The sequence below is a fragment of the Annulohypoxylon truncatum genome (assembly GCF_022578515.1).
Source record: "Annulohypoxylon truncatum strain CBS 140777 unplaced genomic scaffold F4807scaffold_42, whole genome shotgun sequence".
Lineage (NCBI taxonomy): Eukaryota > Fungi > Ascomycota > Sordariomycetes > Xylariales > Hypoxylaceae > Annulohypoxylon > Annulohypoxylon truncatum.
Window position 1 is genome coordinate 4044 of NW_025953828.1, and position 26572 is coordinate 30615.

General features: G+C 49.1%; 8 protein-coding genes across 8 annotated transcripts; 6 read left to right on the forward strand and 2 right to left on the reverse strand.

Moving 5' to 3' along the window:
* The first annotated feature begins 664 nt into the window (after positions 1–664).
* On the forward strand, positions 665–1949 carry F4807DRAFT_442662 (glutathione S-transferase). Its single transcript, XM_047999494.1, has one exon. The coding sequence runs from the start codon at positions 982–984 to the stop codon at positions 1654–1656; it is 675 nt and encodes a 224-aa protein (XP_047849987.1). The 5' UTR covers positions 665–981; the 3' UTR covers positions 1657–1949.
* Positions 1950–3166: 1217 nt separating this feature from the next.
* Positions 3167–11034, forward strand: F4807DRAFT_471018 (BcPKS19, polyketide synthase; the record flags this gene model as incomplete). The annotated part of the gene is made up of 3 exons (XM_048002874.1): positions 3167–3796; positions 4342–9769; positions 9820–11034. The coding sequence occupies 3 exons, from the start codon at positions 3167–3169 to the stop codon at positions 10740–10742; spliced, it is 6981 nt and encodes a 2326-aa protein (XP_047849988.1). The 3' UTR covers positions 10743–11034.
* A 193-nt stretch (positions 11035–11227) lies between these two features.
* F4807DRAFT_442695 (uncharacterized protein) lies at positions 11228–12937 on the forward strand. Its single transcript, XM_047999495.1, has 3 exons — positions 11228–11773; positions 11821–12216; positions 12283–12937. Exons 1-3 carry the CDS (start codon positions 11539–11541, stop codon positions 12354–12356), a joined length of 705 nt encoding a protein of 234 aa, XP_047849989.1. The 5' UTR covers positions 11228–11538; the 3' UTR covers positions 12357–12937.
* F4807DRAFT_279389 (heterokaryon incompatibility protein-domain-containing protein) lies at positions 12649–16516 on the forward strand. The gene has a single exon (XM_047994667.1). The coding sequence runs from the start codon at positions 13034–13036 to the stop codon at positions 15818–15820; it is 2787 nt and encodes a 928-aa protein (XP_047849990.1). The 5' UTR covers positions 12649–13033; the 3' UTR covers positions 15821–16516.
* Positions 16517–16957: 441 nt separating this feature from the next.
* On the forward strand, positions 16958–18997 carry F4807DRAFT_279314 (PLP-dependent transferase). Its single transcript, XM_047994666.1, has 2 exons — positions 16958–17604; positions 17658–18997. Exons 1-2 carry the CDS (start codon positions 17214–17216, stop codon positions 18707–18709), a joined length of 1443 nt encoding a protein of 480 aa, XP_047849991.1. The 5' UTR covers positions 16958–17213; the 3' UTR covers positions 18710–18997.
* A 341-nt stretch (positions 18998–19338) lies between these two features.
* F4807DRAFT_453926 (PCI-domain-containing protein) lies at positions 19339–21044 on the reverse strand (the record flags this gene model as incomplete). Its single annotated transcript, XM_048000514.1, has 3 exons — positions 19339–19537; positions 19661–20508; positions 20589–21044. The coding sequence occupies 3 exons, from the start codon at positions 21042–21044 to the stop codon at positions 19339–19341; spliced, it is 1503 nt and encodes a 500-aa protein (XP_047849992.1).
* A 427-nt stretch (positions 21045–21471) lies between these two features.
* On the forward strand, positions 21472–23499 carry F4807DRAFT_442712 (guanine-N(7)-methyltransferase). The gene has a single exon (XM_047999496.1). It carries the CDS (start codon positions 21651–21653, stop codon positions 23181–23183), a length of 1533 nt encoding a protein of 510 aa, XP_047849993.1. The 5' UTR covers positions 21472–21650; the 3' UTR covers positions 23184–23499.
* A 744-nt stretch (positions 23500–24243) lies between these two features.
* F4807DRAFT_279427 (uncharacterized protein) lies at positions 24244–26067 on the reverse strand. Its single transcript, XM_047994668.1, has 3 exons — positions 25639–26067; positions 25189–25458; positions 24244–25101 (listed from the first exon to the last, which is right to left on the reverse strand). The coding sequence occupies exons 1-3, from the start codon at positions 25746–25748 to the stop codon at positions 24579–24581; spliced, it is 903 nt and encodes a 300-aa protein (XP_047849994.1). The 5' UTR covers positions 25749–26067; the 3' UTR covers positions 24244–24578.
* Positions 26068–26572: the final 505 nt, after the last annotated feature.

The following is a 26572-nucleotide window of genomic DNA, read 5'->3' on the forward strand; positions in this document are numbered from 1 at the left end:
TATTAAAAATTTTATAATTAATTTTAATTATAATTTTTTAAATAAAAAAAATAAAAAATTTTTTATATAATTAATTAAATTATTAAATTTCATGTTATTTTAATATTATTTTATATAATTTATATTTTAATTAATTAATTATTAAATTAATAAATTTTTCATATAAAATTTAACTCGTTTAAACTTTAAAGTTTATATGTTTACAAAAATAAATTCTTTAACAACGTTTTCTTAAGGGAAATCACGTGAAGGATCAAAAGTGGAAGATAAGTATTATTCAATACGCGAACCACATGACCTTAGATAAGACCTGATCAAGAAATAAAGCATATATTCATCACTTAACTAACCTGGAAATCGTACCTTCTGACAGGTCATTTATCCAAAACACTGTTAACGAACACCGCATATAGGATCCTTTCTTCGTTATTATATTCGTCGTAGGTAAGGAATAACATAACTCAAGCCTGAATGTCACGGTGCAACTATTCGCCCGCAGGGGAATTAGGACATAAGCACCTATCCAGTTTATATCCCTTTAGCTAGAATAAGACTAAGATTCCCACAAAACCACCTGGGCAGTAACTGTACATCGGCAATAGCGCATGCCTGTTAAAGCTGTAAGCGTTGAGGCTCTTAAAGTGATCTTCAGTGGCGTCTAACCAACTAGAAGTAAGCTTTTGTGGGTACTAGTGGAGCTCAGGGGCTGCTGGCGGTACAGCTACTAATCATGGTGGAGTTGTAGTCTTATGCCAACCAAAGGGATACCTGATTTTATATTACATACCTGCTGTCCTAGATATCACCTACCCCGCACCGGGAAGCCTGTAAGGCCGTAAGAATAGGTAAGGATTCATAGGTAAGCATGACCGGTGTGGCAGATATATTCCCGATGACGATCGTAGTTTCATGCTCGCAATATAGCTTACAAAAGAATTATTAACAACACCCCAGGAAGACTGTACCTTAACGATACTCCCTATGGCCGAGCATTACCAGCTTATCTATTATACGGGGGTTCCGGGGCGCGGTGAGCATATCCGGCTGGCCTTCGAGGAAGCCGGTGCTTCGTACGTAGACACTGCAGCTCTCCCTATCGAGAAATGCCGGGAGACCGTCACGGCTTATCTTAACGATAATTATCGAGGCGAGCAAGGCAACCCGCCTTATTACGCCCCTCCCCTCCTAAAGCACGGACACCTCGTCATCTCCCAAACAAGCAATATCCTCATGTACCTTGGCCCTAAACTCCGACTTGCCGGATCCCGAGAGAACGATATTTACCGGATCAATGCCCATGCTCTTACTGCATTAGACGGCTTGAGCAATGAAGTACACGACTGTCACCATCCCATTGGCGTCGAATTGTACTACGAAGAGCAGAGGGAGGAGAGCTTGAGGCGTAGTAAAGAATGGATCAAGAACCGCCTCCCTAAGCATCTTTCGTACTGGGAGAAGGTATTGAAGAGCGACGAGTGCGGCCAAGGCCCCTGGCTAATGGGAAGCACATTCACCTACGCAGACCTAGTCTTATTTCAGGCAAGCTCCCCTCTCCTCTCCCCCCTTTCAAGACAATCCCGTATCTGGCACCCCTACCTGATATCATTCTCCATATTGCAGCATATTTGTCGGAGATTTCTACTACTAGTTAGCTAATTTTCTGGAATAGTGTGTCGACGGCGTCCGATTCGCTTTTCCTAAAGCAATGAACCAGGCCAGGGAATCCGGCAAATACGATCGAGTCTTCGGGCTATGGGAGGCAGTCAAGGCCCGACCGAACGTAGCTGCCTATCTTTCTAGCGACAGGAGACAGAAATATGATTGGGGCATTTATCGGTATTACCCGGAGAATGATGTGGTTACCGAATAGCATTTGCGGGTACCTATGTTGTTGGAATATACAGAAAAATGATAAGTATCGCGAAAAAATAATATGACTAAAAAAGAAGGTAGGTATTCTCAAATAGATAGTAAACTTACAACAAGATTTTACTAATTTAGTGACTAACACATATAAGATCTCACATGCTTATTCTTCAACGGAACTCGGATTGAAAGGGTGGCTAGACGTTATGAAAGAGGTCGGCCTTGGATTGGCTCGTTGTTAGTAATAACAGTTCTATGTTACACTAGACGTGAGAATAAGGTATTAAACATCGGCAATACTATCTCGGAATTCCTAACTCGTGTTGTGGACGCGGGATAAGTTAGAGCTAACTGTTAGAGGATAAGTGGCCGCAGGTCTGGCCCATCGGAGGTTCAACCCCTTCTAAGGCTGCTGCAGCCTTATCCCAAGACGGTGTAGACAAACGGCAGTATACCGCGATCCCCCGTAGATAGGGCTACAGTTCTTCAACAACGTCGTTGTTACCTCTTCCCTCCCTAAGTGAGTCTACATTATCCTATAATGAGTACTATCAAAGCAACCATCCACTTACGCCTTTCCTTCTAAATGAAGGAGGTACCCAAGCCATGCAATCACCACGCATATTGCACCAACATCCCAGGTTGGGACTCGCTGAGAGGCATGCCAGGCTGACCCGCTGACTAATTGCCGCAGAGGATCGTCTCACGTCAGCCTCGTTGAAGTGGGAGACGGACGAGGCCATCGCCAATACACTGGAATGTGGGGGAGTGGTAGCAGTAGCTCTGGATATGTGAACTCTCACCTAGGTACCTATTTAGGCATACGCCCAGGTTATGTAATTTGATATAGCTAGTGGACCTTGATGTCAGTCGTTGATTCCAAGATCTTGGAAGCTATCACATTTTTGAGAAGGATTCATAGAGGGAGCATAGGTTGGATAACCCTTCCCTCCCTGAGATATCTCCCTATAGACACCCCCTTGGGTTCGACATCAAGTGTGAAACCTGCAGAAGAGATAAGTTAATAGGATATGCAAAATCATGTTGTGGTTCGATTTTCCTGAAGGTGGTTAGATGCGCGTGGTGTGTCAGATACTTGGCAATGATGAAATTCCTGATTGACGATGTGTCAGACTGTTCTTTGTGATATAAACAGCGAGAAACAGCAGCATACAAAGCTGGGCAGATCCGCCGGTTCATATCTACCAATTCACATAGATCAGCAACTTTCAACAACTCTCAGATCTTCCAGCGCCTACTCACTCTCAATGTGATTTCTTTTCGGTATAAAATCCTCAAAATGACACACTCCAAGCCCTTCCCCTCGCTATTAGTCTTTGGGCCCCAGGCTGGGTTCCCGTCACAGGAAGTCCTAGAAGACTTGCGTCAGGAGCTCATTGGCAACCCTCAGTTATCCGCCCTCGCCAGTGCAGCGGCAGAACTCCCCCAATTTTGGGAGACCCTTGTAGAATTCGATGACAGTCTACAGCTGCTGCCTGGCCCCAAGTACCTTAATGAACTCAAGCAGTGGGTCAAGGAAGGCGGCCCCTTTCCCAATCACAATATCTCACCAAACCTCTATGCTTTACCAGCCACTATCCTTCTCCAGATCAGCCAGTACGCGCGCTACCTTAGACAACTTGGTAATGGCTCTCATCATCAGGTCCTTGAAAGCGTCAGCGCTGCAGGAGTCCAAGGATTCTGTGTTGGCTTCATCAGTGCTACTATCGTGGCTAGTTCGAAAACTGAAGCTGATATTGGTCCCATTGCTGCCGCAGGGCTTCGTCTTGCCCTGTGCATAGGAGCATATGTTGACTTGGATCAAATCAACGAATATATTGACGGGTTTGCATGTGTCGCGATCCGTTGGAGGGAAGGCAATGCTGAAGAGAAAGCCAAGATCGATACCATCATACAATCATATCCTGAGGTAATTCCGTTCTGCTTCTTTACCTATTCGATCCTCGGGTTGGTTGTTGCTAACAGGTTTTTCATCAGGCTTATATATCAAGCATTACTGATACCACAAGCGTGAGCGTCACTCTCAAGACCGAAGATCTGGGTGATTTTATCCAACAGATCCGTAACCAGGGTCTCCGGGCGACGACGGTACCGGTGAACGGTCGTTTTCACACTTCTGTTCATTCAGATGCCTCGAACAAGATTGCAAAGCTAAGCTTGCGTACCGAAGCGCTCAGGTTCCCAGAGGCCGAGTCGCTCTATGCCCCTTTGCGGTCCACCATAGATGGTGAGATCATTCGCAAGGGCTCTTTGACGAAGCTTATAATCCACAACACGATGTTGAATACCGCAGACTGGTATACGACCATGAGAGAAGCTACTCTTCAATTACCACATTCGAACGAGACGGTTGCGTACGCCGGTTTCGGCAACAATATCCCATCATCTCTGGTCCAGGCCGCATCTTTCCAAGTCTTCAATCTAGGAGAACTGAAAGGTGGGACCGACACACAGTCTTATGGCCCATTATCAACTAATGGCCTTCCGAACGGATCAAAGCCGTTTGATGAATATCCTTCTCATTCCATCGCCATCGTCGGCATGTCTGGCAGATTCCCTGACGCGGACTCACTCGACGAGCTCTGGGAACTGATACTCGAAGGTAAATCAACGGCCAAGCCCGCGCCTGTTGAGCGACTCCAACTACCACAGACAGGGGATTACGCAAACACAAAGTGGTGGGGAAATTTCCTTCGAGATCCAGAAGCTTTCGACCACCGCTTCTTCAAGAAGTCATCCCGAGAGGCCGTTGCTTGGGATCCACAACAGAGAATCCTTCTCGAGGTCGTATACGAGGCATTAGAATCGGCAGGTTATTTCAGGCCGTCGCCTGAGACGGAGACTGATGACTATGGCTGTTACATGGGGGCGGTCATGAACAATTATTACGACAACATTTCTTGTCATCCAGCCACCGCATATGCCACACTTGGAACTTCGAGATGCTTCATAAGCGGTTGCATGAGCCATTATTTCGGGTGGACCGGTCCATCACTGACGATCGATACCGCCTGCTCATCGTCGCTCGTGGCCATCAACACAGCCTGTCGGGCCATATGGTCCGGCGAATGTTCTCGAGCTGTCGCCGGTGGTACCAACGTGATCTGCAGTCCATTCGATTACCAAAATTTACACGCAGCCGGATTTCTCAGTCCAACTGGGCAATGCAAACCATTTGACGCTGGCGCCGATGGGTATTGCCGAGGCGAAGGTGTCGGGGTAGTAGTTCTCAAACGGCTTTCTGATGCCATCAAAGAGAATGACAACATCCTTGGTGTTATCGTCGGATCCGCAGCGAATCAGAATCATAACGAAAGCCACATCACAGTGCCACACTCGGGTTCGCAGGTTGACTTGTATCAGAAAGTGATGCAGCTCGGTAATGTGAGACCAGAGTCCGTATCGTATGTCGAGACACACGGAACCGGAACCGGTGTTGGAGATCCAGTTGAGGTCCGCAGTGTCCGGGATGCCTTCGGTGGGCCTCATAGAGATTCTATCCTCCACTTTGCTTCCATTAAGGGGAACATTGGCCACACGGAAGCTACGGCCGGTGTCGCAGGTCTGATCAAAGTCCTCCTCATGATGAAGCATGGAAAGATACCCCAACAAGCCAGCCATAAGACGATAAACCCTAAGATTCCACCGTTCGATCAATATCAAATGGCTATACCCAAGAGTACTCTACCTTGGGATCCCCCGACACGTCTAGCGTTGGTAAACAGCTACGGTGCGGCTGGCAGCAACTCGGCTGTGATGATCCGTGAGTGGCAATCGCCAGATATTACCACCGCACCAGTACAACTATCGAGATATCCACTCTTCCTCTCCGCTGGATCCACCAACAGCCTCTCCATGTATAGCAAGAAGTTACTCGGTTGGCTGAAAGAAGCCAAGACCGGGAATGATAATCTCCTAGCGTCGCTTACATTCAATCTCGCTGATCGCGCAAACCACACTCTACCGTACAATCTTTCAACATCCGTATCCAGCATTCAGGATCTCGAGTCGAAGCTTGAAGCCGCATCGTCCGGCTCTGGCATAAATACGGCCGACAGCCCCAAGCCTGTGGTTCTTGTATTCGGGGGCCAAGAGAGCGAGTTTGTTGGCCTATCTCGAGACATATACGAGTCTTCCAAAGTGTTCCGTAATCATCTCGATCGTTGCGATGAAATTCTAGTCTCTAGGGGACTGGAGAGCCTGTACCCAGCCATATTCAGTCAAGAACCCATAGAGAGCCTTACCCTATTGCATTCTGCTCTTTTTGCTGTTCAATATGCGTCCGCCAAGGCGTGGATGGATTGCGGCCTGAAGGTCGGCGGAGTAATTGGGCATAGTTTTGGCCAGCTGACTGCGTTTTGTGTTGCTGGTTCGCTCTCTCTCCACGATGCATTGACGTTGGTGGTAGGGAGGGCGTCTCTGATGCAAAAGTACTGGGGTCCTGAACAGGGGTCCATGATATTTTTGCAGGCAGACCGCGCAACTGTAGACCAAGTTCTTCAGTTGCAGAAGGCTCAGAACAGCGACTTCTATGCTGAGATCGCATGTTATAACGGACCAAAGAGCCATGTGGTGGTTGGCTCTTCCGACGCAGTCAATTCCTTGGAGCAGTACATTGCTAATACACCATCCCTTCGCGATTCAGTACGCACCAAAAGACTAAAGGTCACGCATGGTTTCCACTCCAAATTCACCGAGCCCATGCTATCTCATCTCACGGCTCTGTCTAAGCAGTTAGATTGGAGACGTCCCACTTTGCACCTTGAAACCTGCACTGATGTTGAAAGCATCACCGAGCCTGACTTCAGTATCGTATCGGCGCATACGAGATTCCCTGTGTTCTTCCAACAAGCCGTCGAGAGACTCACCAAGAGATTCTCTCAGATCACCTGGCTCGAGGCCGGGCGTGGCTCTTCGGTGATTCAACTCACCAAGGGTTCAGTGCCAAATTCACAAGGACACACATTCGTGTCACCACAGCTCGCTTCTTCCAATGGACAAGGGTCTCTCACCGACGTGACCACTGATCTCTGGAAATCAGGGTACGATGTGCAGTACTGGGCTTTCCACCGGAGTCAAAAGTCAGCATACGAAAACCTGAGCCTGCCGCCGTATCAATTCGAGAAGACAAGACATTGGCTTCCATATATAGGCAGAGCACCTCAGGAGGAAGTGAAAAGAGAAGCAGTGGTGGAAGAGACACATGAACTTCTCTCTTTCATACGATTCAGTGACAAATCCGAAAAGGAAGCGTTATTTAAAATTGATCCTCATTCCGATCGTTTCCAGGCTATGCTCGGTGGTCACGTCATGGCTGATCAGGCACTTGCCCCGGCCTCTCTCTACTTCGAGGTGGTGGCTCGCGCAGCCTTATTCCTTCAGAAGGATACTGACGGAAAGGAATATGTGCCTACCGTGGACGACCTATTTATGAAAGCTCCAATCGGCCATGATACCTCGACGGAGATCACGCTCATATTAAGGCGTCTGGAAAAAGCGCATCCGTCATGGTCATTTTCCATCACTACCAAGTCTAGCACGCGTCAAAATGCAGGGCCACAGGAACAAACTACCGGGCAAGTATCTCTCAAGAAGCGTAGTGATGCGCAAGCAGCCCGCGAATTCAAGCGATTCGAATCGTTACTAGGTCGACGTCGATATCAGGAGATCATGAACCATCCCGATGCCGAGAAGATGAGAGGAAACCACATTTATCGTGCTTTTAGCACTGTTGTCCACTACGGCGAAGCGTTCAGCGGCATAAAGGAGGTTGCCTGTGTACGACATGAAGCCGCTGGGAAGGTAATTATTACTCCGGACGTGGCGGCTCCAGCGGACCAGCGCCTCTGCGATACTCCCATGACCGACAGCTTCATGCAATTTGCAGGGTTCCTGGTAAATTATTTCAACAATCCGAGTCTCGAAGACGTCTTCGTCTGCATGAAAATCGATCACATCGAGATGGGTGGAAACTTCAATCCCGACGCGAAAGAGTGGATACTTTGCTCCAACATGAGTGAGGGTGGCGAGACTGACATATCGTCGGATGTTTACGTCTTCGAGGCTGGAACTGGGAATATGGTCATGGCGACTTTTGGTCTCCGCTTCTCAAAAATGCCCCAGGCCCTACTTGCAAAGATATTGAAGAATGTCAACCAACCAGGGGCCTCAAGCGCGAAAGCTCATAAGCCAGCGACCCAGACTGTCGAAAAGGAGGGCCCTGTCGTCTCGGGCTTGCCATCCACATCGGCTCCAAAGCCGGCAAGTAAGCGACAGGAAGTCCTTCAAATCTTATCAGACATTACGGACTTTCCGCTCGAAGAGCTTAATGGGGATTCCACACTAGACGATCTCGGAATCGACTCGCTGATGGCAACCGAAGTTCTTAACGACATTCGGTCGATCTTAGGTCTAACGATTGATCTGACCACCTTCTTATTCTTCCCCAACATCCAAGCTCTCGTGACTCATGTCGACGACAATCTAGGAGTAGGTAGTGACGATGGCAACCTAGATACGCCACCTTCCCCATCTGTAGATCATGATACAGATGATGTAGGTGGTCCCAAGGAAGTTGAAGTCGTTGCACCAGAGCCTACGGAAAATGTCAATCGGCCTACCATCATTTCTGCCTTCAACGCTTTTGAGGAGGCGAGGCTTGGATACGATCAACTCGCAGAGGTTACCAAAGCTGTCGGTTTCTGGTCTGAAGCCTACCCGTCACAAGCCAGACTTGTACTGGCCTATGTGAGAGAGGCATTCGCCAAACTCGGGTGTGACTTGACCAAGATTCAGCCAGGCGACCCTGTCCCTCAGATTAAAGCGCTAGACAAGCACAAACAGCTGGTGCAACAATTCTACCGTGTTCTTGAGGACGGAAAACTTATTTCGTCGACGAACCGAGGTTTCGTTCGAAGTGATACTCCTGTTGACGAAACCCCTGCTGAATCCATCTATCAGCAGCTCATTGGTCTTCATCCTCAGCACGACGATGTCAATAAATTAGTTAGAGCAGTTGGATCTCAGATGGCTGCATGCTTGACTGGTGAACAAGATGGTTTACAGATTGTTTTCGGGAATAGAGAAACGAAAAAGACGTTGGAGGCCATGTATGAATTCTGGCCTCTCCTCCGAACACCCACTCTTGTCCTTGGCGATTTCTTGCTAAAAGCCTTGACCAACACCACCGGCGGCGGAAAAGTTCGCATCCTCGAAGTAGGCGCCGGGACTGGTGGGACAACTCGGTACATCGTCAACCATCTCAGGAATCACGGCATTCCTTTTGAATATGTCTTCACGGACATCTCGTCCTCACTCGTAGCGGCGGCGAAAAAACAGTTCAAAGGTGTTGACGGCATGTCCTTCGAAATTCTCGATATCGAGAAGCCAGTCAAACCGGAATACGAGGAAGCGTTCCACTGCATCATCGCGACTAACTGCATCCACGCAACAAGAAATCTTGACCTATCCCTCTCTCATCTACGCAAGATGATTCGCGAAGACGGAGCGTTGACCCTAGTTGAAATCACGCAGAATATGTTCTGGCTCGACATTGTGGTCGGCCTTTTCGAAGGCTGGTGGTTATTTGAAGACGGTCGCACGCACGCTTTGATCGACGAAAGGCGCTGGGAGCGTATTATGAAAAAGGCAGGATTTGCCGAGGTCCTATGGTCGGATGGTGATACGCCTGAGTCCAAAACAGTACGCGTTATTGGGGCGTTTCCACGCGGAGACCCAGCTCAGGTCAATGGCGTGGTGCCATTAAAGAAGGCCCCGAAAGCCTCTTTAGAGACGGTCGTCTATAAGAAGATAGGGAACCAAGAGATTCACGCCGATATATACTATCCTTTAGAAGGGGAGTATCCAAATAAGATTCCTGTCGGTACGTAATCAGCTCGAATTGTCCATTGGCACCTCGCTAATCTCTTCTAGCTTTGATGATTCACGGCGGCAGTCATATCATCTTCTCCAGGAAAGACATTCGACCGGCTCAGACTCGTCTCCTACTCGAGATGGGTTTCCTACCGGTGAGCTTAGATCATCGGCTTTGTCCCGAGGTGAGCCTTTCCGAGGGGCCGATGGTGGATGTCTGCGACGCCCTCGACTGGGCTCGTCATACATTGCCAAACATCAAGTCTCGCCGGCCGGGATTGGAGATCGACGGTGAAAGGGTTGTAGTGGTTGGATGGTCATCTGGAGGGCAGCTCGCCATGTCACTGGCGTGGACAGCCCCTCAAAGAGGGCTACGGCCTCCGGAAGCTATCCTCGCATTCTACTGTCCCACCCACTACGAGGACGAATGGTGGAGACACCCGATCCAGCCCATCGGCGCGGAAGACAAGGGTTTCGAGTACAACATACTCGACGCTATCCAAGACGAGCCCATAACCAACTACGGCGTGGTCGGCGCGTGGGAGCCGCTTTCCGATCCTCGCATCCTGACAGACCCTCGGTGTCGCATCGTGCTTCACATCAATTGGAAAGCGCAGACGCTTCCCGTCATCATCGGCGGGCTTCCTAGCAAGCGCAAAGCCGCTCAGTACCCTGATGTCAAGGACTGGAATAATCTTCCGCAGCCCAGCCTAGAGAAGATCGTGGCCGCCAGCCCCCGCGCGCAGATTCGCCAAGGCAACTATCGAACGCCCACTTTCCTGATTCACGGCACAGCCGATGATTTGATACCGTGGCAGCAGAGCCAGGGCACGTACGAAGCCTTGGTTGACAGAAACATCGAGACCGAGTTAGTTCTAGTCGAAGGGGCTCCACATATCTGCGATCTGAGCAGCGATCCTAACTCCGAGGGTTGGAAAGCCACTCTGAAGGGATACCAGTTCCTTAGCTCGTACGTGTTCTAGTTAAATGAGAAATGATTGTGAGAGCGAGCTCGAAGATAGGTGGACTTGGGAACAGTTTTGAATAGAATTTCAGAGGAATAATATGAATGAGTGCATCTACCCACTTCGATTTCTAGATGGACTATTATGTGAATGCAGAGCAAGCTTTTCAAGATGTTACAGTCCATGAGGTGTGTCAATTTCAAGTTCACTGTAGATTATCTCATCGCCCATAGATTTAAGATCGCGGGGATGTGGGGGGTTGCTGATGGTACGTAGAGGTACGACTCTGTTGTTGACCCGTGAATTTGAGACACGATGATGAGCCATTAAGGTTAGCGCGGAGGCATCATAAGTAAGCCCCTCGGAAGCCCCTTTTTCTTTTTCGGGGTACAGTAGTGGGGCAGTGCGCTCCAATAAAACGCAATCAATCAATCATTTTCACCCCCTAAATGACATGTCAATTCCCAAGCACATGAAAATATACCTAAAGCAGTGAATTTTGGGTGGACAACCCGTCGGGAACTTACATAGGTGCTACAATGAGATATCGTGACATGCGTCATCCTTGACTCTTCCAATCTCGTACAATAGTGCATCATGGAGACTATGATCATCAGCACAGGCCAGGAACTTCGCGACTGCTTCTTCCCCAGCACAGCAAGCCACACATGTTCCGAGCGATGCACACGGAATCTACCTAGGCACCATCCTACCTAGGAAGATTCTAGATACTTAATCTCGTGGCGTCGTTTACTCTGTCCACGACAAGTTTTAATACTAAGCATCAGAATAAAGCTTTGCTTTCTCCCAGATCATGGCCGCTACCGAAATTGACACATCCAACCGTGGAGTTGCTGGCAACGAGTCTGACCTTGTCGCTGGATCAGATAAAGTGGTAGACCAAGCAATATGCGATTACATTAAAAGAAGTGGTCAACTGGAGCACGATTTCAACGAAGATGACCCGTTTTTCATTGCCGACCTGGGACAAGTCCTTAGGCAACATAAAAAATGGCAGAAACATCTACCAACAGTTGAACCATTCTATGGTACTAAGAATCCCTTCCATGTTCATGCATACACTAATATTTAGTAGCAGTCAAGTGTAATCCAGACCCGTCTCTTCTGAGATACTTAGAGGCCCTCGGTACGGGCTTTGACTGCGCCTCGATAGAAGAGATCCGTTGCGTTCTTTCTTTAGGCGTTGAGCCTTCACGTATCATCTTTGCCAACCCGTGCAAAAGTCCATCTTCGGTTCGGTTCGCAAGGACTATTGGGGTCCACCGAACAACATGTGACAACATTGACGAACTGGAGAAAATACACTCCATCATGCCTGAGGCGATGGTGGTGTTACGCCTCTACGCTTCCGATCCAGGGGCTTTAACCGACCTCGGTGGAAAGTTTGGGGCTACCAAAGATGTCGCACTCAATCTTCTCGAGCGTGCTCGACAGTTAGGGGTCAAAGTTGAAGGAGTAAGCTTTCACGTAGGTTAGTTGACAAGGCACTAAGAACAATACATATTCATTATGTATTAACCACTGATCTTTGCTGAAGGATCCGGCGCCCGGAACCCTAGCGCCTTTGAGAAGGCTCTGCGAGAAAGAATGGAGGGAGCCGACACTGATTGAAACGAATAATCCTTCTGCGGAGTTGAAGGCATCCAGAAGAACACGTTGTAGACATGTATATCACATCTGGGGGCCCACGTGCGACTCAACAGACAGCGTAGTGCGAACGGCCGTCCTCGAATCAGAGGTTTACATTGGCGACTGGTTGAAATATAAAAATATGGGAGGTACGATCTCTTTCTTCAAATCTTTCACTACCATTTTCATCAGTCTAATTTACGCTATGCAGCCTACACTACATCAACTTCAACACGATTCAATGGCTTCAATAATCAGCACAAGATAATTTATGTTTCTAGCAAAGCCTAATATTTCCTAACCTACCTAGGTACCTAAGGACCTAGTAGCTATTACAATGATATGACTTATCACTTTTCCATCAGAGAAGAAAAATGTTGCTAGGTAGCTGATGTAAATGAAAGGATGGGTCGATGTTCACCTACTTCTTCTTTGCCATAGCCAATCACACATCACGATGTTACGCTGCATAATATGTGGGATCCTAGTTGCATTTCTTTATTTCTTTATGTTTCATCCTATTTTCCCATCTGGGCATCCTTACTTCAAGCTTACCAAAACATACATTTCTTCCCTGTCACAAATTCGCTGCATTGAAATAAAAGAATGATAAACTTTGATCCGGCTTCGTTTTCGCGACCAACCATCGATATCACACAATGACAGGCATTTGCAACTGCAGACATCCCGTTGTTCAGCACGTAGCGGAGAGCCTCTGGATGTGTACTGAGTGCGTGATAAAAGTTCCTGAAGACGAAGAGCTCGCGGACCCTCAGATTAGGACCGAAAGTAGCCAAAGGATAGTCAGACAATCATCTTTAAATCTCTCTTGGCCGAGGAGTGTGGATTACATCGACGATGATTCAATAGAAACAGCTGTCATTGAGAGACTAGAGAAGACAGAGTCTACCCCGTATTCAAATGAGCGAGAACCCCCCTTGAGTCAACTGCAGGCAGAAGACGAAAACGAATACGGTAATTCCTCGATCTCGCCTAAGGCAGAGGCCGCTGGAATAAAGTATTATCCGTACGAACCCTTAGATCCGACGCAATCTATGAACGCCGGAAATGATCCATCGATTAGGATATTCCGATTGTCTCGTGGGAATCATGAGGATCCACTACACGGCATATTGATACCTATGCCACTTAATGCATGTCCAAATTACGACGCAGTATCATATACATGGGCAGATGAGACGGGCGATAGTGTAAGAAGACGGCCTCTATACATCGGAAAATCATGGCACAGACTTGCTATCACAAGAAACTGCGAGGCAGCTCTTCGACGATTTCGCCAACGTGACCAAGCAATTGACTTGTGGGTCGACTCAATTTGTATTAACCAGGAGAATGCGGATGAGAGGCGCCAGCAGGTCAGGTTGATGCCTAATATCTACTTGACAGCGAACAGCGTCCTTGTTTACTTAGGGACAGGCTCACATTATACGAGCGACGCAATGTTCGTGCTAGGTATGCAGGAAAAGTCAGCCGAGATATATCTGCATGATCCTAAATACATTGAAGCCCTAAGATTCCTCTTTCGCCTTCCCTACTTTTCTCGCATCTGGATCATTCAGGAGCTAGCTCTCGCGAAGGAAGTACGTCTCTACCATGGGTACGATCGACAGTCAATTTACTTATTCCATGCTCGAAATAGAGTCCAGCAGATATTCAAGGCTACCGCCCCTGAAGACGTTATGCCTCTTTGGCTGCAACACTACGAAAAAAGGTCCAGTTCTTCCAGAGATATAGGAACTTTGATCTTCGACGGTATGTCCAGCAATGCATCTCTACCAGAAGATAAAGTGTTTGCCTTCTTTGGCATGATATATGGTGCGGATATGGAAGGATTGGTCGCAGATTACAATCTATCAGTGGAACAAGTCTATACCGGCATTGCCGCCTATTTAGTCTCTCGAGGCCATTTGCTAGATGTTCTAGTGCGATCAAGCTGCGGGAATTCGAAGAGAGAGATATCCGATAACTGCCGTCGCCTTAACCTCCCATCGTGGGTGCCCGATTTTCGTCGAGTGACTCCAGGAAGTAATGTTTACTGTAAGTCCGCACATGGACCTGTCCAGAATTTGCCCAAACACGAAATGGAACCACGACTCGCAGGAGTCCTACGGAAGACTGGATCTTTGGTTATCCGTGGATATCTGTTGAATATCCTTTTAAAAGGATCTGCACCAGATTACCAATATGAGGATCCCAGTTTCGGCGTCCATATCAATGTTGAATTCCAGAAGGAGTTGTTCAACCCGACGACAGACACTATCCTTCTGATATACTCCAAAGATCATGTATCATCTGTATTGCATCTTCGAAGAGCTAAGGCTCACGACCACCACAACATTTATACATGCGCCGGGTATTGTAGGGTCCGTTTCAAAGTTTTGCCTAAGATAATTCATCCCGGAGTGAAGGGTCTATCTCACAGGTCTACCAACAAATTCTCTAAAGATGACATGACAAGGCTTTTATTAATCAACAGGCCCTTGATAGACGACTTCTCTCACCTAGGCCAATTCGCATTTAACTACCTTTGGACTATCTATAAATTCCTAGGGAAGAATGCCCATATAGAAAGGATATTCGATCCGCGACCTTTCCCGTGTCCCCAGATAAGCGAGAATCCCTGGGAAGATTACCAGGTATTGGTTAGAGGCGCTTCGACCCACGCCTATCAACGCGACGAAGAAATGCCGAGTGTCCAAGTCCGACTTCTAGCCTTTGCCAAATTCTACGACTTTTGGGTATCAAAAGGGAACCAAAATGTTATAAACAGCCTCGCAATTATCATCGGAGGAGGTATTAGGAGTACACGGACCAACTATAATGATCTGTGGAATGAATGGCTCCAGGATTATGACATAGCCAGATCTGCTGCTGAGAGTCTCATCAGAGCAACCATCATGCCCACAACCATCGATCAAAATATGATAGATGAAATCCAAACGAAAATCGAGCATTGGAAAGACTCGACATTGAATTTGATGAATGGGCTCAGCTGGCCTTTGTTCTTCAGTCACAAGTTTGTGGTATTACAGGATGAAAATACGGGCGGTTGTATACTGGATTCGTTGAACCCACGTCATGTTAGAGAACTATTCGATGACCCCTTTTCAGGCATTGAAATGCGGATCAAATCTCTTGGCCAGGGATGTCTCGACCGTCTCAATGAAGGACCAAGCAATCCTTATGCGGAACAATGCACCGAGTACATCACAGAACGTTTGCCGTTTTTGATCGGGGATTGGTTCCATTTTATGGAAGTGCTGTCTTGGGTCCCCGAGGGAGACACGGCGACGGATGAAGTCAGAATCGCGTTTCAACACTTCCAGTCGCCCAGCGGTGATTTCGTGCATCCTTTACATCGGAGAGACAACCAGCCCACTACCCCCCTAATCAGGGCAGAAAGGGAGACGGTCATCATTATTTAATCAGACTAGGCACAAACCATTCAGCTATAAGGAGATTCGCTCGAAGATGAAGTCGGTTTCGAAGTTTGAGTCCTTTATAAAGTTGGGCTGAATATAGATTGAATGAATTAAAATAGTTCCCCCTTTTTACCAAGACCCCTTAGTCACGGATTATCTCCGGTATTTAAGGTTAACTCCGATACGGGGTGAATAGGGACCTAGCGGGCGGTGAAGGAGTTTCCCGGATTTCGTTAACATTAGCCTATAGATAAAGTTGCGAGATAGGAACTACCGCCAAAGAAAAAAAAAGTACGCCCTTGCTTTCAAGGCCTGACGACTCTTTCCTCCTCGTCAACTTCACTACCTACCCTCTACCCTTGAGCCTTCCAAGACAATTCCTCCAACTACTGCCTCAGATGGCAACAGCCAACTCGAGTGTGGCTCGGACCAGGAATCTTAACGCTATCATCTCGACAGCTCGTGGCAGCAGAAGTCAAGTCAATCGCCACCAACGTCATGGCTTCCACATCGCAGCAGGTAAATCAGATTTCTTACTAATTCCCCTTTCCCAAATATCTACCGAGGGTAAGGGGAAAATAAAATTCAAGCATCGGGAGCTCCCCACATTATTAAATCTTACTGTCCTCATTGTTCCCTGATTGCTCCTGATTACGTACGTAACGATATCAGGTGTTTGCTATATCGCCCGATGTTCGGCTCTCTTCCTAGTGGATAGTGGATGCACTCCCTTTTTCTCGGTTCTTCCAATTCTTCCAATAGCATCTTGGACCGTCAATACCTTTGCTGCGCGACAGTGGTATGATGTACCACGTCCCACACTTTTAAGGCGAACCAGCGACGCACGCGGTCAGGCGGTAAAAGATTTGGCGAGGGTAACTTGATCGATCGTCTGGATGAAAGACAAGTGCACGGGTTTCAATTTGATCTGCGTGGGTTTCCTAAACACAATGAAGTGCACATGTCCACATGCACAAAATTTCCAAGTTCCCCAGTTCCAAGATCCGATGTCCAAGAAGCTGAAGTTAGGCTTAATATCCTATTCGTCTTCTATTCGCCCTCTCTTCCTCTCACCGTCTAACCGATTAATCCCTGGTTGAAATTCCCTCATCATTCCAATCATTTTATGAATTAAAAGTCCCCTCGCCACTTTTTCCCCGTGTTTTTCCTAGTTAGTCTTTCTTTCCATCTGATAACTTTAAGCTGGAACCATTACTGAACCACGTTTTTGTTAGCAGGAGCGGTAGTACCGGTACCGAACCTAGCACGAGGATTAGCAGGAAAACGAGCAGTAGCAATACATACCCCGCTACCGCCATTTTCAGGGTCTTTTACCCCGCCATCTCCAAGCCCACTACACCCTCCAAAAAGGCTATTTCATCACCAAGCAGCGGCCATGACGAGACTTAACCTTGGGAACATTAACCCGCACATCGTCGAGGCCAAGTACGCTGTTCGCGGTGAACTCGCCGTCAAGTCCGAGGAATACCGCGCTAGGCTTCGGAAAGGAGATAAAACTCTACCGTTTGACGAGGTCATTAGCGCCAACATTGGCAACCCGCAGCAGCTCGACCAGAAGCCCATCACCTACTTCCGCCAGGTTTTGAGCTTACTCGAGAACCCGAAGCTATTGGAGCACAAGGATATCCTCCTCAACTCCCTAGATTACAAGACCGATGTGATAGAGCGAGCAGAATGGCTCTTGGACCACGCAGGCAGCGTTGGAGCATACAGCGCCAGCGCGGGTGTTCCCGTCATCAAAGAGAGTATTGCTAAATTCCTCGAGAGTACGTTAAAAGCAAATCGCGTAAGATTTCATCAAGTTAACCTTAAATTCTAGAACGAGATGGTTTCCCTGCTGATCCAGCACATATCTACCTGTCAGCCGGTGCCTCTTCCGGCGTCAACACCCTTTTGCACATAATCTGCGCCTCTCCCAGCACCGGTGTGCTCGTCCCCATTCCCCAATACCCACTCTATACCGCTTCGCTCTCCGTCCTAAATTCCACATGCGTACCTTACTATCTCGACGAAGCGGCTCAATGGGGCACGTCAGTCGCCACGATTAAGGAGGCGTACAACAAAGCCAAGGGTGATGGCATTGACGTCCGCGCCATCGTTATCATTAACCCTGGAAACCCTACAGGTGCCTCGCTTTCGGAGGACGACGTCCGACATGTCCTCGAGTTTGCTGCTGCGGAGCGACTCGTAGTCATGGCCGACGAGGTCTACCAGACTAATGTCTTCATCGGCAAGTTCCACAGCTTCCGGCAGACCCTTCTCACTCTACAAAAAGAGCACCCGGGCAAGTACGATAACGTCGAGCTTGCGTCCTTACACTCCATTTCCAAAGGCATGGTCGGCGAGTGCGGACACCGTGGCGGTTACTTCGACCTCATTGGCTTCAAGCCTGAGGTTGAGGAGCAGATCTACAAGTTCGTCTCCATCACGCTGTGCGCACCCGTCATTGGCCAATGCCTTGTCGAGCTTATGGTCAACCCACCTAAGCCCGGCGAGCCGTCCTACGAGCTTTACGACAAGGAATACAACAATATCTACAACAGCCTCAAGACACGTGCCTATGCGCTCTACGAAGCCTTCAAGGAGATGGAGGGCGTTGAGTGCGGCGAGCCTCAGGGCAGCATGTACCTCTTCCCCACCATCCGTGTCCCCCCTAAGGCCGTCGAGGCCGCCGAGAAGGAAAACCGCACCCCCGACGAGTTCTACTGCATGCGTCTGCTCGAGGCTACTGGCGTGTGCGTCGTCCCGGGAAGCGGCTTCGGTCAGGCCGAGGGAACTCTTCACCTTCGAACTACGTTCCTGGCCCCTGGCACGGAATGGGTTGGCAGCATTAAGAAGTTCCATAAGGAGTTTATGGAGACCTATCGTTAGAGATCATATATATCCACAGAAGAAAAATAGACTCTGCGTGTCGTGTGGACGAGGGATATTCGGGTTAGGGCTAAGGAGTGAGGGCTGGCTACCGGGTTAGACTTCGGATGATGGCTGGGTTCGAGATAGACCTTAGACGGCTGTCTTGAAAGAAATGAAACGAATTGAGCAAAAACCCTGTATGCCCTAGATACGTCCTTACAAGAATAAGGTTGGTTTTGCACATTCGGAATTTCGTAGCGATTGCTTTTCGTAAAGGGACTTCATCTTCATACGATGGAATAGAAACGGGACAAGAACTCAACTCAATACCTTGGTACTCACTCTCCACTACTCCATACACATCACCTAGAAATATAGACCTTTCAAAACAAGAAGACCAAGTCTACGATGCAATATGAAACCCACACAATGTGTCCACACTCTCAAAACGTGATCCAAAAAACATCAAGCGGCTTGCAGGCTCCGTCTATGTTACGTAGGTAGGCTGGTTATTTATTGGTACATTAATAAATTTTTCTATTGCAACAGCTGAGACTTCGCAATGCTGTCTTTCTTTCTTTCTTTCGTTCCGGATGCCCCATCCGTCCCTTCCTTCCTTCCTACCCTTTTCTGCGCGCCCTAAGCCTTTACGCCCTCTCGCTGCCCCGGAGCCGCACGGCCTGCCCGTACTTCTGGAGCTTGGTGATGAGCTGGTCGCCCTGCTTGACGACGTCCTGGTACTGCTTGTTCTTGTCGTCCGGGCGGTTCGTCTCGATCACACCCTTGCCGGTGACGCGGTCGATGGTGCAGGGGATGCGGCCGCCGGCGATGAATTTGGCTAGGTCGCTGTTCACGAGATTAGCATTGCTCAAACCTTACCCAATCTCGAAACTCGTAGAAATAATATAATATAATAGCGTGGTAAAAAGGGGGGAAGAAAGGAAGCGGTGAACGAGACAGACAACATACCGATCTAAGAAATCCACCGTAACACCAAAATCATTAGCCATGCTCTCGAGCCCGACGACGCGGTAGCTCTGCAACAGCTGCTGGTAAGCGCGGAGACGCATCTCGCGGATGAACCAGCCCTTGTGCTCGTGGAGGTAGCGGTCCTGGGTCAGGAACTGCTCCTCGACCTGGGCGAGGGCCTGGAAGAAGAGCTTGTAGTGGCCGTTGTACAGGCTGCTGACCAGCTGGGCCAGGGGCGAGAAGTCGACGGCCAGCTCGGTCTCGGGCTGGTCCGTGCTGGTGCCCAGGGTCGTCAGGTTCACGGCCATCGTGGTCTTGGTGGGCGCCACCGGCGTCGAGGACGACGCTTCCTTGGCGGCGGCGGCGTCGCGCATCTCAGAATCCTCGGCGCCGGGGCCCGCGGATATGGCGCCGGTCAGGGCGAGCAGCTTGTCGTCGCCGTCGGCGCCGAGGATGGCCTTGATCTCGGGGGCGTCGACGACCTTGCTCTTGAAGTCGACCCGCTTAAGGGAGACCGAGCCGGCGAGGACGGAGTAGACGACAAGGTTCGAGTACGTGCACAGCTCGTAGCTGGTGAAGGTCGACAGGGAGTCGAGGAGCAGCGGCGCGGCGAGGTTATACGACCGCACCGTCAGCAGGTGCAGGCCCTCGTAGGCCTTTAGCCGGTTGCGGCGGTCCCAGTCGCCACCGCTGTCGACGAGGGTCTTGGCGCGCGCGACATGTTTCTTGACCAGGGCCTTGTCGCCGTAGAAGAGCCCCATGCGGATTATGGCCAGCACCAGGTCAATCTTGGTGCCTAAGATGCCTGTCTTCTCGAAGACGTCTTCGTAGGTTGCTATCGCCTTGTCCTGTTGCGCGAAGCTGTCAGCTATGTTCACGCATTGGTACATATACCAGTAGAGGACCATGCGGTTAAAGATCAATATACCTTGTCCCCGATCTTAGCAAAGAAATCAGCACGCTTTCCCTTCGCAGCCATGATTTCCGTTTCGCCAGCCTGCTCGACAGCTTCATCCTCCTCCTTCTGGAACTCCTCCAGCTCCTTGTCGTTCTCCGTCTTTAGTTTATTGTATACCTCCTCGTCCCAAGGTAAGGTAGCGGCAGTGGTTTTGCTAGCAACCATGCCGGCTGCGCTTGGTTTCCGTCCGGGGGGTTTCTGGGGCGCCGATGCCGACGTGGTCTCACCGATGGTGTTCAGGATACCCTCTGTGGGATGGGCGAGGTACTTGTACAGAGGGGCCATCTTGTGTTCATTGATGCCATCTTGTAAACTCTTCAGGGCGGCCTGCTGGGCGGGTCGAGTGGCGTAGGGATTCGTGATGGTGAAGACGTGTTGGGCTAATGGTAGAGGAGGCCATTTCGCGTACTGGGGGTCGGAACCCATGATGAATTGGGCGACAGAAGAATCGACTTGAGCTGGGATAGAGTACCAGAGGATATGGTGAGTCACGGGACGAAGATGAATTACCGGAGTATCACAATAGTATCAAATATGTCGACGTTGTTGATTGATGAAGCTTCGTAAAAACAGTTTGATAACGGTAAAGTATCAGAGCTATGGTTTATGGTTTTGCCAGCGGTTGCAAGCAGCTGCAGGCGGCCATCGGCGGACGTAACTTTCACCAGGAAACTTAGCTCTGAACCAATCATATAGCATATGTGGGTCCTTTGAGAGCCTCAGTAGCAGGTACTACGGTACAAAACAAAAAGGAAAGGTGCGGATTACCCCGGTCCTAATAAGCTCAATGCCAAGACTTACATACATTTTCTACACCTTACGTCCTCCACATTTGGAACTCTCCGAGCTACACCATGTAATAACACACCACTTTCCTTCTTCAACCTGTTTTTTTCTCTCTTGAACTCCACGAACTGACTATGATGAAGTTGACATTTCATCTCATGTGAATAGGATAATATCGAACAATTATCCAATTACATATTCAAAAACAACTACAAAGACGCAGAAATTCACTCTTCGTCGCCCACAATGGCAGGAGACGATGGCCCTGAGGAGTTTCCTCAACCTTTCGACGCAAAGCGACTCGAACCCGCTAAGAAACGGAAGCATTCGCAATCTCCAACCCGAAACAAGAGTAAGCATCGCGACGATTCCGCGGACATGCCCTCAATCGACGAACTCCCTCAACCATTCGACGCCAAGAAGCTCGAACCGGCCAAGAAGCGCCAGCGCTCGAGATCACCGACAGGCGAGGCTCCTCGAAAGCTAAAACGGCCTGGTCGCGGCGCCCGATTCTCCCAAGCAGAGTCTTCATCTATCCGCCACCGCCACGAGCAACGCGAGCGCGAAGCCGCCGAGGCCGCTGTCACGCAGGCTGTGCTAGACCAGAGAGGCATCAACGACGTCGTGCGACAGCATTACAATGCCGTGCCGGAGAGAGGTCGAGACTGGCGGAAGACGGACAGCAGAATCAAGGGGCTGAGATCGTTCAACAACTGGGTCAAGAGCACGCTGATACAGAAATTCTCGCCGGACGAGGACTACACGCCCGGCGCCCATGAAAGAGGACACGATTTGGCTGGTGCTAGGGACCACCAGCTACTTGTCCTCGATATTGGATGTGGTAAGGGTGGTGATTTGGGCAAATGGCAACAGGCCCCTCAGAGGGTTGCGTTGTACGTTGGATTGGACCCTGCAGATGTCTCGATCGATCAGGCGCGAGAACGGTATCGTAACATGAGCCATCGTGGTGGAGGCGGTCGAGGTGGTAGGGGCGGTCATAGAGGTGGCCGCCACCAACATCTTTACGATGCGCGCTTCTTTGCGAAAGATTGCTACGGCGAATCTATCGGCGACATCGACATCATCCGGCAAGTCGGATTTGATCATTCACCCATGGGAAGAAGTGGGTTCGATATCGTCAGCATGATGTTCTGTATGCACTACGCTTTTGAAAGCGAAGAAAAGGCCCGGATGATGCTCCAAAATGTCTCCGGAGCCTTGAAGAAGGGCGGCCGTTTCATCGGCTGCATACCCAACTCGGACGTGATCGGCGAACGAGTTGTCAAGTTTAACGACTGGCTTGCGAAAAAGCAGAAGGCAGAGGCAGCCAAAGAGAAGGAAGCACCTCCCCCCAAGGACGAGGACAAGGAAGATGGAGAGGAAAAGGAAGAGGGGGAAGAGGGAGAGGCAGAGGAGACGGCGGAATGGGGCAACGATCTCTACCGAGTTAGATTCCCCGGTAAAACGCCCGCGGATGGAATATTCCGACCGCCGTTCGGCTGGAAATACAGCTTCTTCCTCGACGAGGCGGTAGAGGAAGTACCCGAGTACGTTGTGCCGTGGCCGGCATTCCGTGCTATAGCGGAGGACTACAACCTCGAGCTACAGTACCATCAAAAATTTGACGAAATCTGGGAAGCCGAAAAGGACGACCACATACTAGGACCCCTGAGCGAACGTATGGGCGTCCGTGAGAGAGGCAGGGGGCCGCTTCTAGTCTCCCCGGAAGAAATGGAGGTTGCAAGCTTCTACCTAGCGTTCTGCTTCTATAAAGTATAGTGGCATCTTTACGAGCGATAGGGCTTGGCTTATGTGGTTGGTTGCAAGGCAACACGACTACTGGATGGAGGCGTTGTTGACATTGTTTATTCAAGAACCTAATGCGTTTCTTGATAATCCTAAAAGGGTCCTTGAAGTCAACATCAGCCTTGAAATCCGGCTTATCCTAATGTGGATAGGATACCATATCAAATACAATACGCTACAAGGGCACCTGTTTACCGTTAGACCGATGCTATGATGGACTGACGACAACGTTGTAATCATCCATGACAAACATAACGTAACTACATAGTAAATGGTGATATGTTAATAACTCGCAATCCAAGCTTGATTCCTTGAGATAAGCCCTACTAAGTCGTAACTTCTAGGCTAACTACGCAGTCAACATTTCCACGCTGTCTTTGCGATTTTAGAATATTCACGTACCGAATCATAAATTCGGTGAAGAAATATCCTGAACATACGACTCGTGATTTTATCCCCACTTTCTGGTTTCGGCAATGCTGCTAATTTCCTATTGGTCGAGGTCATCGTGTGCATTATCCCATGTTGCTTGCTCCTTGCCTAAGGACCAAATTAGAGAAGACACGGTCCAAGATTGTACAAATTCTAAACAGTAGCAAATATTTTAATCGGTCAAGAAACGAAAGTATCCCATTGTCGTCTTCGCCGTCTAGCCAACCGCACATCCTACATGTGGATATAACCAGTACCTATACCTAGTTCCCCCTTTTTCCCAAGCTGTTTAACTTATCCCGCCAAGTATCGCTAGTCGCTCTCTAGAATATTGCTTCCCATGACCTCCTGTCTTAGAGGCCTATTCATACATGTAATCAGGTAGACAGGCAGGTAGACAGTAAAATAGGAAACCGCTGTTAGTTAGTAATAGATTCGTAAAAAATCATAAAGATCCCCAGCCTCGCGCTTGTTATCGTCGCGAGACGACGCATACCGGTACTGTTCTCCCGTTTGTTATTGTTGTTGTGTAGATGAGACATATATCACCCCTATCCAATACCTAGTCGCGCGATTGGTGTCGAAAAAAAGTAAAAAACAGCAACGGAAACAGAAACACGCAGATACGACAGCCAACCCCCCTTTTATACGAACCGAGTATTATTATACCGCCCCGAAATACCCAGCCCCTGTGTCCTAGGGGATCCATACCTTCCGTACCAAGATAGATAGATAAATATTTTTTATCCCCGTTTTGTATAACGATTTAACCAAGCCTTCGAACTGAATAAATAAAACCCCTTCTCTTTTCATTCGCACTCCATCTCCTAGACGCTTGGAAATAGTAGCGTTGTAGGTAGGTAGGTCGGTAGGTGAATACCCTTTCACGCCCACACCCCCCTCCTCAGTAAACCCCCGGTCCGTCGAGCACCTGGCTCACCGACGCGTCGTGGTATGTCGGCCCGTTGTAGTAGTTTCCCAAGCCGCTCCCGATATCCCAGTGTCGTAGTACTCCGCGTTCGACATCGAGGCGTATGGGTTATTGTTGTTGCTGTTGTTGTTTCCGCCGTTGTTTCCGTTGTCATTATCGTTGTTACCGCTATGTTCCATGTGACTCATGGGGTTATGGTGGTGGTGGTGGTTAGTATGGCCCATCGCCGCCATGTTAGGCACCGGTACCGGCGTCCCGTACCCGCCGAAGTACGTCGGCGGTGCCATGACCTCCGCACTACTGCTGTTGCCGCTATTGTGGCCGTGATTGTGGTGGTTGTTATGGGGAGTGAGGTTGTCGAAATCTTGTGACGTGGAATGGGAAGAATCACTGGGTCTCTTGGAATGAGGTGGAGGTGGTTGTGGTGCGGTGTCCCATGTATAGCTCATGTTATTGTTGCTGTCATTTCCGCCGCTAACTTGTGTCTGCGGTTGCGAAAGAATGGGCTTAGGTTTGGTGTCGTAGGACCTTAGGAGGTGTCAGTGTAGTAATAGGCCAAGTGTTTACTTGATGGAAAGGGAGAGTTTGGGATTAGGTGGCTAAAGTCGAGCATACTTCAGGGGGTGATACATCCGTGCTTGATGGTCATCAACTGGGTTGTACATAGGCTGTTGAAATAACTGGCGTGGCATAGCTAGATGGCCGCTGGAGCTCTGGGGAAATGTTGTTGCCACGTTGTTGGTCATCATAGAAGTCGACGTAGATTCTGAACCGCTCGTGAAACTGCCGTCATTGGCACTGCCGCCGGAATCCGATGAGGCACGTCTTCGACAGTTATACTTGCGGACACCCCAGCGGATCAGACGGCCTCTATACGCTCTAACACTATGATGGGAAAGCGCGTTTGTATTAGTGTTTATTTTTCTATGTTTCTATTTACAACGCGTTTGTAGCCTAAAATAAGGAAAAGGAAACAGATGACTATAGAATAGGAGATGACAACGGGAGTAGTAGGTCAACATAATTAAAGGAGAGATTAAGGAGGAGAGGAGAGGCAATTCTCACGAGGCTTTGAACCCATATTGATCGATCATGATCTGGCGCACCACAGAGAGCGTGTTCTCAGCGTAAAGGCTCTTTATGGTGGCCTCGTACATATCCCATTGCTTCGTCATATTCGTGGTAATAATAAGTCTACTTTTTTCTTATCGGAGACGAGGCCGAGTCGAAGTTGACTACTGGTTAGGTATGGATGGCAATACATGTGGAAGTTTAAAGTCGAACGAGTAGTAGTCGGGCCATCTGGGGCAAGCAAACCGGTCGTCATTTCATGTCACGCTTTTTTTCTACTCCTTCGGGGTCGCAAACGAAAGGGGGGGTGTAAGAGCCTCACCGGAATTCCCTGAGAAACTACACTGCGCTACACTATGTGCGGGGGAGCCTACCTAAGGATGATTTATTGATCTATTAGGGAAAGGGGGCCGGGCTTTGGTCGGTTAGGGAGGGCTAAACAGAGGCTGGTTTGACCGCGCGGCTCACAGTCCCTACCTAGGTAAGAGAAAGGACCAGCGCCGCGAAGCAGGCTACGGGGCTATCCTTCTCACTGCCTGTCTTCCCTTCACACATCCTCCCCGCTGGAATTCTGCAAGTTACCTTTCGTTACCTACCTACAGCGCCCTATCCTATCTGGGTAGGCTTGCATGAGGACGGGATTAAGGGGCGTTTTATGGCCCAGGTTTGCAGGAACCACTCTTGACCTAGAGCCTTACCGCTAAGCCGGGCTCGATCTGGGTAGGAAGGATAGTGGGAAGACCCCTACAAATATCCCGTGGCTTATGGGCTTTGGGGATTGTCCTTTGCAGATCTGGGGAAAGAATCAGCGAAAAGAAAAAAACAAAAGGACATCATTTTCCTGTCTAGGCCGCAGCCACAACCCGAAGCCTGCTTCTCTAGCGTTATCGACGCAGCTCATCGGAGAGATAATTCTGCTGCATATTAC

What these genes read in the sequence shown, in the direction of transcription:
- F4807DRAFT_442712 (XM_047999496.1), top strand. Translation starts at nt 21,651, where the DNA reads ATGGCAGGAGACGATGGCCCTGAGGAGTTTCCTCAACCTTTCGACGCA.
- F4807DRAFT_279389 (XM_047994667.1), top strand. Translation starts at nt 13,034, where the DNA reads ATGACAGGCATTTGCAACTGCAGACATCCCGTTGTTCAGCACGTAGCG.
- F4807DRAFT_442662 (XM_047999494.1), top strand. Translation starts at nt 982, where the DNA reads ATGGCCGAGCATTACCAGCTTATCTATTATACGGGGGTTCCGGGGCGC.
- F4807DRAFT_279427 (XM_047994668.1), bottom strand. Translation starts at nt 25,748, where the DNA reads ATGACGAAGCAATGGGATATGTACGAGGCCACCATAAAGAGCCTTTAC. An exon ending in CAATATGGGTTCAAAGCCTC is followed by an intron (nt 25,459 to 25,638) that starts GTGAGAATTGCC and finishes TTCCCATCATAG; the next exon opens with TGTTAGAGCGTATAGAGGCC. An exon ending in CGGATGTATCACCCCCTGAA is followed by an intron (nt 25,102 to 25,188) that starts GTATGCTCGACT and finishes ACACCTCCTAAG; the next exon opens with GTCCTACGACACCAAACCTA.
- F4807DRAFT_279314 (XM_047994666.1), top strand. Translation starts at nt 17,214, where the DNA reads ATGACGAGACTTAACCTTGGGAACATTAACCCGCACATCGTCGAGGCC. An exon ending in TATTGCTAAATTCCTCGAGA is followed by an intron (nt 17,605 to 17,657) that starts GTACGTTAAAAG and finishes CTTAAATTCTAG; the next exon opens with AACGAGATGGTTTCCCTGCT.
- F4807DRAFT_442695 (XM_047999495.1), top strand. Translation starts at nt 11,539, where the DNA reads ATGGCCGCTACCGAAATTGACACATCCAACCGTGGAGTTGCTGGCAAC. An exon ending in AACAGTTGAACCATTCTATG is followed by an intron (nt 11,774 to 11,820) that starts GTACTAAGAATC and finishes AATATTTAGTAG; the next exon opens with CAGTCAAGTGTAATCCAGAC. An exon ending in AGGAGTAAGCTTTCACGTAG is followed by an intron (nt 12,217 to 12,282) that starts GTTAGTTGACAA and finishes TCTTTGCTGAAG; the next exon opens with GATCCGGCGCCCGGAACCCT.